General features: G+C 39.6%; 1 protein-coding gene across 2 annotated transcripts in view; it reads right to left on the minus strand.

Moving 5' to 3' along the window:
• Positions 1–9283, minus strand: part of rtkna (rhotekin a) — a 60805-nt gene extending 51522 nt beyond the window's left edge. Inside the window, exon 1 of one of the 2 annotated variants that reach the window (XM_046841205.1) lies at positions 8991–9282. In XM_046841205.1, the coding sequence (XP_046697161.1) occupies positions 8991–9101 (111 nt within the window). In that variant the 5' untranslated portion in view covers positions 9102–9282. Of the gene's footprint in view, positions 1–8990 lie in introns of both variants that reach the window. The other variant, XM_046841208.1, reaches the window with a different exon arrangement.
• Positions 9284–11181: the final 1898 nt, after the last annotated feature.

The raw sequence follows: 11181 nt of genomic DNA on the forward strand, positions 1-11181 counted from the left end.
TTTGGACAACATCCAGTGATGATGTAGTGTAGCAGTGCATGGCAGCAGTGTCAAAGACAAATATGTTAGAGCGCCAACAACAACAGCTTTTGTAAAGTCTAGCTGAACGACACACTACAGAGTAGGGGTGAAACTTTCTCCAATCCATTTCTGGAAACTTTAAATAGGAACCTCATCTGGGGAATTTTGGAAAATCTGAACACTTATGAATTTATAAGAATTTACAGGAATTGATAAGAATTCATTAGAAATTCAGAGAAATTTTATATGAACTGAAATCATACGCAAACACATTCTGCTCGGTCGTAAGCCGACATGTAAAATAATGTTGATTTTAATAAATTTAAATTTTTTGACTTTAACTGTTTGCATGATTTTTCGATAGCTTACACACAACACGAGGACGTTTTAAAACATTAACATGTGATATTTTATTTATGCGAGTACTCTGACATTTTTGTGACGTTATTTTGTGTGCAGGATTAAAAAAATGATGATGTGTTGCGGAGGACATATGTTGCGCAGTGCATGTAGGGGGCGTGGCCTCAGTAAGTGCACTGTGTGCATGTGATTGGTGAATGTACAGGGTAGAAATTCAGCTGAAATTGCATTAAATCTGATTATTTTAACCAAAATGATCCTGCAAGAACCTTTTTAAAACTACGTTTAAGTTCTCTGTTGTAGGTTAACCTTTAATTTTGTAAATTCCCAGTAATTCCTGTTAATTCCCATGGAAAGTTTCCAGCTTGTAAAATAGGAACAAAAAAGAGATTTTTATGGTTCATCATATTACCTTCACTTCTGAAAATCTTTCAATAAACTTTCTTTCAGGTTCTCCCATTAGGGGTCGCCACAGCGGATCATCCGTTTTCATGATCCGCATGTTTAATTTGGCACGTTTTTACGCTGGATGCCCTTCCTAACGCAACCCTCCCCATTTATCCGGGCTTGAGACCGGCACTAAGAGTGGCTGGGGTTGGTTCCCTGACCGCATGCTAACCACTAGACCACCAGGGCCCCTAACTATTCATTCTTGAATTATTTGTTATTATTCCTTACTTAATTATAACTTCACTAAACAGCCTGGGCTCACAACACCTACAAGTCCAGCACGGTGAAGCGGAGAGAAAAGCCCTCATGTCAGACCAGCACACGAGATTACGCATGTCCCTTTATGAAAGGAACACAGAGCACATGAATCACTTCCTGCTTCATGCGAAGGCATGCAAGCAGTGGCGGTTTCCCGAGTATCTTAAATAATTCTTTACCCCACAAAGATTAACATGACTAATGATGACAGAGCGGCGATAAAACAAAGAACCCTGTTTAATGGAGCTTATTAGATTTTAATGCTGCTTCTTAAAGATATTATTTTAAAGATTTATATAAAAGAATAATCTGGCATTCGCCATCCTTTTATGATAATTTTTCCTATTACATGGGATAAATGGGAACACTCTTATCCCCTGCTTGTTCATGCAAATATAGAAAAAAAGCCGACCATGGGGCAAAACAGCACGGCATAGAGAGCTTTAGTTATGGCTACACATCGCACACGCCATCATGGATTTGGTTTAATTATTTCTGAAAAATGATCTGATCTTTTACAGAATTTAATTTATTTCAAATACCGTAATTTCCGGACTATAAAGCGCACACTTGTATAAGCCGCACCAACTGAATTTTACAAATATTTTTATTTTACACATAAATAAGTCTACATTGAAACTAATGACCTTTACACAGGCTTTAATGAAAGACAGTGTCTGTTACACAGTGTAACGGGTGAAATATGTTGTGGCTCCTTTAAGAGCAGAGCGGTATTTGGGGAATAGCCTGCTGCCGCATTTTTCCGCTATTACTGCATGTGTGCAAGACCGAGGAATATGTCCTTATTATTTTCTAAAGCTCATTTTAAGTTTCTTTGACTAACCCGTAACGCTGTTGCCAAGAAAAATAAAAAAGCACGAGTTTTGGAAACCTGTCTGTGCTTATATGATTTCTGTTGCAACTGGAGTTAGCGAGCTCTCCCTTCACCCAGACACAACACGTTACAATGGCTTGTATCTAAACAGTAGCCTACCAAGAAAGTCATTGTTCACTGTCTTCCTCCTTCCTTTCACAACTATTTCTCTCAGTAGGTCATGTTTTGGCATCGTCATGCGTTTAAAAATCACCACCAAGTTTTTTCTCCCGATCCCGTGCAGCTCAGAACACAGGTGGGGTGCGTTTTTTCGTTTCCGTTCGGAAATTTCATTGGTCTAATGTTATGGAGCTCAGTTTTTTGGCTTGAAGTTTGTGAAACAGGGAAAAACCCAGGAAAAATCCATAAATAAGCCGCTTCGTTGTTTAATCCGGGGGGTTCAAAACATGGGAAAAAAGTAGCGGCTTATAGTCCGAAAAATACGGTAATCTCACAGGGAAATTATTTCTTCACATAGCCCACGTAGGAAGCTGAGAGTCAGAGCACAGGATCAGCCATGTTACAGCATCTCTGGAGCACAGAGGATTAAGGGCCTTGGCATTACCGGGGCTTAAAACCTCAACCTTCCGATCAGTATCCTAGAGCCCTAAACACAGAGCTTCCACCCCCCAAATGATGTTTTAAAAAATAATAAATAAATAAATAAGGTAGAGGTAGTTCTTTACAATAAAAAAGCTTGTAGATTGGTTTGAGTTGCTACACCCGTGGTGTGCGGAACAGCATTACAGAATAAGGGAGATGGGCTACTAAAGAAAAAGAGCATGTTAAGTTTCGCTCAGATCAGGAATCCAACACTGAAGTGAGCACAGGCTCTGGACAAAACTGAACAGTTGCAGACCAAATGTTTTATGAGTGTCACATGAATGAAGCAGATGAAGTCATGACTTCGAGCAAATCAGCTGTTACTCTGTTACTTTTGAGTATATTTTGGAGCAGTCATGTTTTTACGGGTTGCACTGTAACATATCGGCTGCAGAACTGAACCAGCCGCTATATTTGCATTAGTTTGATGCGACTCTTTAAATGCCGTTTGCACGTATGTTAACGTTTGTCTTTGTTCTAGAAAAAGGGGAAGTAGGAAGTTGTGGCACCTGATCGCAGTTATTCGACTAACTTGTGTTTTCGTGCTGTCTATTTGTGGCTGTGGGAAGCTAGCCATAAAGAAAACCAGTCATTATAACAGCAGAATGTGCTTCCTTCTTTTTCTTTCGGCTTCTCCCATTAGGGGTCGCCACAACAGATCATCCGTCTCCATACCCCCCTGTCCTCTACATCTGCCTCTTTCAAACCAACTACCTGCATGTCTTCCCTCACCACATCCATAAACCTCCTCCTTGCCCTTCCCCTTTTCCTTCTTCCTGGTGGCTCCATCCTCAGCATTCTGCTACCGATATACCCCATGTCCCTCCTCTGCACATGTCCAAACCATCTCAATCTCTCCTCCCTCACCTTGTCTCCAAAGCGTCCTACATGCGCTGTCCCTTTAATAAACTCATTTCTAATCCTGTCCATCCTCATCACTCCCAACAACCTCAACATCTTCAGCTCTGCTACCTCCAGCTCCACCTCCTGTCTTTTACTCAATACCACTGTCTCTAAACCATACAAGATCTCAGGTCTCACAGCAGTCCTATAAACTTTCCTTTTCACTCTTGCAGATACCCTTCTATCACAAATCACTCCTGACATCACTCTTCTCCACCCACTCCACCCTGCCTACACTCTTTTTTTCACTTCTCTAACACACTCTCCATTACTTTGCACTGTTGCACTGTTGAGAAGAATGTGCTTCCTCTTGTAAAAAAACTAAAAAGAACAAATTACATTTGGTCTTTGAAATGAAGACAGAGACTTCTCTGATGGCTTCCCATGAAAAAAACAATTCAAAAACAAAAATTCGGAGACGGTCACAGTGAGGCTTAAGGAGCAGCTGCAATTATCTCAACAAGGCAGCAACATATCAGCCGTGCAATGTTCAGATAAGATAAGATCGTGCTTCACATCCTGGTGTCCTTGTGCTCCAGGGAAATGCGAGGTCAAGTCAAATAGTATTTGTGCCGTCATGATGAACGGCTAACTCACAATGGGTTTAATTGCAGTTCTGTAACAGTGCATGTAACAACACACAATCCTTTATCATACAGTGTGTTTTGCATGTAAAACTCATTGGTGCGATCGTATCAAACACAAAATGTGTGGCAAACGCAAATAAGCACTGATTGCATAAAGCACTGGTCTCCAAGGAGACAGAAGATTGGATTGGGATGTTTCCAATTTCTCTCCTGCATGAATATCTCGGGTTTGTACAGAAAAAAAAAAATCTCACTCTCACCCACACCTGAGGAAATGATGACCAATCCTAAACCTTTTTTTTTTTTCTATGTTTATTTGTACTTGTTTGCTATATATTCTGATATCTGTAAACTTAGTCATTATAAACCACAGCCATGCAAACCCAGAAAAATAAATAAATTCTGTAAGCACCAAATCAGGGCCATGTTCGTGAACGTGTTACACTTTTCCTTTCTCATTCATTTCAGCGCATATTTCACATACAATCCGGCGTTCCAGGGGTTAATGAGGGTTAATGTGCAGCTTCTGGGACTTTTCTGTTGTTGTTTTTTAATATAAAACCACATTGAGCGTACAATGGCACGATGCTGTTCTTATTATTAGCTTCCCAAGATTCGTCTTGGACCCTTCGCTTTCGCTGAGACGTCAACATCCTCTGCGAACAAAACCCGATGCACCTCGTCCTAAGCAGCTGCTCCACGGTACAGCAGTGCCCTGCATACTAAAGACGGCTCGAAAAAAGAACAAGGCTCCTGTGGCCTCAGCATGCAGACGATTAGCCTCCAGTGTGGTTTTCACATGCAGGGACATTTCTGCCAGGGACTCGCGGTTCATTCTGTTGGAATCCCAAAGTATGCACAAATCACAAAACATGCCCTCCTGCTTAGGCCCCGGTGTTGAGAGATTCCTCATTGTTGTGCGGTGCCTCAGGGTTCTTCCGAGAAGCCGGAATTGGCATTTTTACATTCTTCACCATCAAAAAGCTCATTCAGGGCTCGTGTTACCTGTAGCTTCCCTGCGGATATGGGCAGTCGGTGTCAAAAAGGGCTTGTGTCCTCGATATTTGAGACAATGCACCGTCTGGAATCAGTACTTGGTTCATGCGAGTCATTAAGGCTGCGTACGAATAACAGTGTCTTAAATATTTCCACATGGCTTAACCCTTATATATAAAACCCACCGAGGACACACGCCTTTGCAGCAGATCAACACAAAATATCCAAGAAGAAGGTGCAGGAAATGTGGGAAAGTGCTTAAAGGAAATTCACTGCCTCAGTAAACAGTCCACCGAGACCGTGCAAACAATGCAAATCTACAGACTTACATAAAGGCTCGCAGGGAAACGTGTATGCGTGTCTCCTAGCGTATAAGGTTTCATAGGACAATTTACTGGCAGTCATCGATACCGCTTAAGTACACGATGCTCGCTTTACGTCGATGTACAGCGTGTGTGTACATATTGAACTGTATCGAAAGAAAAAAGAAGCAGAAGATGTAGGAGTGTGTGGCCAAGATGGGTGTGTCTGGTGCTTGGAAGCCGCAGTCACCTCCAACCACTTCCTCTCGATGGAGAAAAAAAAAAAAAAACTCCTTTAGCAGGCAGCCAGCAAAGTTTGGTGGACCGTTTACTCAAGTGAAAATAAACCCTCTAACATTTAGAAAATAAAAATAACTCAATGTGGAATGTTACGACCTGCGGCCCAACACAGCGTTATAAACGTGGACAGACTGAAAGATTTGGCTTTTTATCAATTATTTGTGTATGTAGATTGACAGCTGAAACACAACAACACACACACACACACACACACACACACACACACACGGGAAAACAGGAAGGAATTTTGTCATGCTGATTTAACAAAGATCAGAAGCAGGGCATCGGAGCTATTAATATAGTTTGACAAAGGGCCCTAAAAACTGCACATGGTTATGAAAGTAACTCTAAAGCAAGTTAGAAATACACATGGTCAGTGGGGTTTCAATTGAAAATCATCCATGATGAGATAAAATATGATAACTTTTAATAACAACACGTTCTGAAGTTTTATTTCTATTATGCTGCAGCGGTTTGCCAACATTTTATCCATTTATGGTTACATAGTACCTTCTGGAATGTCCCTGTGTACGTTCTCATTGTAATTATAAGAACAAGTGCACCAATATTAACCTGTGATTCGCCCTGCAAGTACAATAATGGTCTTTTCCAAAATTGGCATTTTCTGACCAATCAGAGTTGAGAATTCTGCGGAGCGTATCGCATCATTCTGATGTTCAGTAGAATAATATAAATCTTCAGAAAAGATACGCATAAATGACCAAGGCCAAAAGCACGATATCGAAACTGAGTAAAAAGTTGAACATGAGTAAAAGTGGATGGTTTCGCAGCTCTGCGGTAAAAACGTGGTAAAAGTTTCAGAGGGAAATTTCTGACATGGTGCACATGAGAAACTTCTCTGAAAAGCATAACAACATGCAAAAATAATTTCTTATAGACTAGGCTTGTGAACATTAATCCAGGAAACAACTTTTCAAGAAAATGTATATTTAAGATATACATAAAACAAAAACTTTTACAGGAAATACACTTCCAATTCATTTATGTAATTATTGGTGCATTTAGTCAATAAATGTGGCCAAAAAAACACTGATCTGACTGAGACAGCAGACCCAACACAAATACTTCAAACAATCTAATATGTAGTTAAAAAATAGGATTCATCCCAACCGGAATGGCGAAAAACTGGTGCACAGAATCAAAAGGAAACCCTCTCTCACAAACGTGTAGAGCCAATCAGATCGCGACATCCAAAACTCAATACTGCGTAGGTGGAGCGTCTGATTCTGAAACTGCGGGTGAATCAGACTTGGTGGGCAGGATGTGGATTAGTACTGATTTATGAATGAGTAAGTTGAGGTGATGCTCATTCTCAGCAAATGGTGTCCTACATGATCACACTGTCCAAATCACTTCAGAAGTGGTGAAAATATGTCCTACAAATCTCCTGCTTGGTCCCAACACAGTAGTGAAATATTTATTGTGTAGTTCTGAGATTTTACCTGGAATTCAGATCTTCGTGTGTTATTATGTTCTGTGCGGCTCAAATGTTTCGATTTAATGCATATGTGGTGTGGTGTATCTTCAAGTCCCAAATATTGGAGCAGCTCCACTTTAACTCCTCCTTTCTCTCGGCTGTAACATCTTCCTGATAGACACATTTTCTTTTTAAAATACGTATAAATCATCAGACTACTGAAATTTGTTCCTGGTCTGCAGAACTCCTGCCTGCATCTATGCATGGAAGTGTATTTATCTTATCACTGAGCAGGGATTAAAGCTAAATATATTATCAGTTATATTATACTGGTAGATGTTACCTTTCCACATTTCATGCAGATATAAAGCTTGAAGGTAGACACTTTCACCATCACAAAAGCATTGATGATTATCCAACAGATCTTCTTCCAGGATGCAGGGTTTTATCACTCAGCTCATACCTACTGTAGCTTTCTAATGGCAATCTGAGCCCAGTACCCAAACCCTGGCATTGTAAAGCTCAATTAGGTCAGCTTGTGTATGAAGTCTGAGCTTTGCTCTGATGAAAAGATTGTTTTTCAAATGTCCAGCGAACTTTATCCCATCAGAGATATCCAAAGAGTATGGAAATACGCCATGACGTCAGAAAAACCTATCACGAAATGCTGATAGGGTGTAATCTCAATCAGATATCAGTGGGATATTGTTGGCCAAGTAAATGGTGTGAAAGAACACACATGAATATTGAATGAGAACTTGAAAGAAAGGCGAGACGGTAAATGGGAACGGCTTCAATGTCACAGCTGTGAGATAAACGAAACATATCAGATTTTTTTTTGCAATCTGAGCAAGACCGAGCACCTTTAATCTGCAAAACAGACCTCAACATAATTACGCATGATAGAGGAAGAGGATTTACTGCATATATGTCACATTTAGACATAAAAACAGGCTTGAGTGTAGGATATTATGGTAAAATGGTCTGAAAGCCACACCATAACAAGCTGGAAAGAGAAACCTACTATTGTGAAGGAAACTTTTCAACTTTTTTTGAGGAGGCGAGTTAAAAATAATTACAGGTTACAGAAGGTTCGCCTTCAAATATATTTTATAATATATATATATATATATATATATATACACATACATACATAAACCTGAATGCAAACCTTGTGTAAGCTGTAATTCTTGATGATAGATAGATAGATAGATAGATAGATAGATAGATAGATAGATAGATAGATAGATAGATAGATAGATAGATAGATAGATAGATAGATACTTGAAAGACAGTAAATGAGACTTAACATGCCATTAGGGCAATTAACGTTTACCAATATTTACTTTTTTCTAATATATACACCAAATATAAATTTTCACATTTTAAGGTATATACATGTACGAGTTTATATTTATATGTTAAAAGTTAGTTTTAAAAGCATTTTGAGACTTCACAGCAGTTGATTAATACTAGCATACTAGCGTTCTTGATAGTAGTCCATGTTCAAACAACATGGCTTCCCCTCACTGCAAATATACATACTCGGGTGCATACTATCCAGTATGCAAGTATGCGCTTCAGCTGTAACTAAGACAAGCTCATTTTAAAGCTAGTTTACGCTGTTTATTTTGTTATTCAGCTCGAATGGAATATATAATATTAATAATAATAATAATAATAATAATAATAATATTATATAATATAACAACTTTTCTACTGAGTTAGATCTTGTAGATGTGAACAGGACACATACTAAACAGTAACTCCGAATAAATACACCGATAAATAGTGTTTATTTTCCATCCTATAACTGAATGAGTGTCTCCCTGCTCAATCAGTTCTTTGAGGACCAGGAGTGAAGGAGAACATGATGGAGAGTGTGTAAGGAAGCTCACCTGTGGTGTGTCCAGCAGAATGCTCTGTCTGAACTTCCCCCTGCGCAGCTCCATCTCCAGAGCCGAGCCGCGGGCGATGGTGACTCTGGAGGACTGGTTTCGGCAAAACATTGTGAAAAACAGAAACAAACCCCTTCCACGGGGTCTCCAGTAAACGCGGCGGGTTTCCCCTTCACCTCAGAAACACTTTCCCTTTCAGAACAGTAAATCCCTGTGATAAAACACCGCCTGCGAGCAGACTCGATGTGAAGGTGACAAATCCCTACTTTAGTGAAGTGAGCGCGGATACGGGCTGCAGCCTGCGCCCTAGATTCAGCGCCTACTCAAGTGCGCCCCCTGGTGGACACCTGATAAGATGAATAAAGTCAAGAAGCTTTTATTGTCATTTCAACTCTATACAGTATAAACAGCATAAAGCTACATAACAGAAATGAGTTAAGAACATTTAACTTGTGTTGTAAGTTGTCCAACGCCACATACTGTGCATCGTGTGCAACCTGGTGAAAACAGTGCAAAAAGTCAACACAAGACAAGTGTAGGACAAATACAAAACACACAGTAAACCTACTGTGTATTATACAGGGCTGTGTACAAGAAAGAACTGGATACATGAATGTGCTTGTAAATAAACACAAAATGTAAACATAAAATGTTGTGCAAAAAACAGCATGTTGTAATAATAAAATAATATAATGTGTGGTACTGAAGACATTGATGTGTGAAATGAGTATGAGTGTGTGTTTGAGTTCGGATTTGTAGCAGCTCAGTAGCACACAGTTGGGTGTGTGTGAATTCCAGTTCAGTTGTGTTGTGGAGCCTGATGGCTTGAGGGAAAAAACTGTTGCACAGTCCGGATGTGAGGCCCAATTGCTTCGGAACCTCTTCCCTTTTGGTAGGAGAGTGAAAAGTGTGTGTGAGGGGTTTGTGGGGTCGTTCACAATGTTTGGCTTTGCGGATGCAGCGTTTAGTGGGAATGTCCTTGATAGAGGTGAGAGACTCAGATGATCTCCTCAGCTGTCCTCACTATCCTCTGTAAGGTCTTGCGATCCAAGACGGTGCAGTTACCAAACCAGGCAGTAATGTGACCCAAACAAACGTTGTTCTTTTCCTTAAACATGCATATTGTTTAAGGGTCATTATTTCATTATATGAAATATATTTATATGCTTGAAAGAGGACGTGGGGAACTATTTCAGTAATATCCATACAACCACTTCTCTTCCTGTTCCTATATACAGGTTGCACAGGTCTAAGGTTAAGAACAGTTCATCAGAAGAGCTCCAGCAGGGGTTACAGACGAGGCCAGAAACCACAAGCTTCAACATTATCCTTCAGTTGGCCCCAAATACCAGAATGCCTCTTTTATTAGATCCGCTTGTCCATCAACCCAGTGTGTGGTAGCACTTCAACGACTCCTGCTGTAAAAAGAATTTCTTAACTTAAATAGATTAGTGCTCAAACTGTGAGGGGGAAAAAAAACCTGTGCCACCGTGACACGCTGATAATTACTTAATAGTGAAAGCAGCTTAACCAGCATTAAAAAAAATTCACCCTACATCTAAACACCTTGTCACGAGTCCTACATATTCACTGTATGTGGCTTGTTGCAAATTTGAGTGTTTAAGCCAGGTTTATACTTTACATTTTATTTATTTATTATTACATTTAGAATAATTAAGATCCTGAATTTTCACCTGGGTAACCTTACGATTTCACTACACCCATGAATCAAGCCTTCTCATTTCAGCTCACTTACAGTATGTATCTTGTTTTCAATTCAATTTGAATAATGTGGTTACCAATAGACTGTTACAAACCAGCTGGACAAAATATGTAAAGAATAGAACATTTAAATTACAAAATAAAACCAAATAAAAATAAAAGTGTAAAATGATCCCTAATGAGTAATCTAGTGATGACGGTGGCAATAATAAAACTTCCTGAAACAAAGGAAGAAATTAACCTGTTTTCCTATTGTAATGCCTGTTAATGCAAGTTTCTAATGTCACTAGATTTGAAATAGAGAGCAGTAGGGCTGTAACTCGAGTAACTTGATTACAAAAGTTTGTTTAGTCCATTTAACTAAACACAGAGCACTGCGTTTCCCCACGGACCATTATTACCGACGCACCATCCAAATTTTTGATGGAATATGGCTAATAAATGCACTATATGCAATATCAGCAATTAA

The sequence above is a fragment of the Silurus meridionalis genome, chromosome 27 (genome assembly GCF_014805685.1).
Source record: "Silurus meridionalis isolate SWU-2019-XX chromosome 27, ASM1480568v1, whole genome shotgun sequence".
Taxonomy (NCBI): domain Eukaryota; kingdom Metazoa; phylum Chordata; class Actinopteri; order Siluriformes; family Siluridae; genus Silurus; species Silurus meridionalis.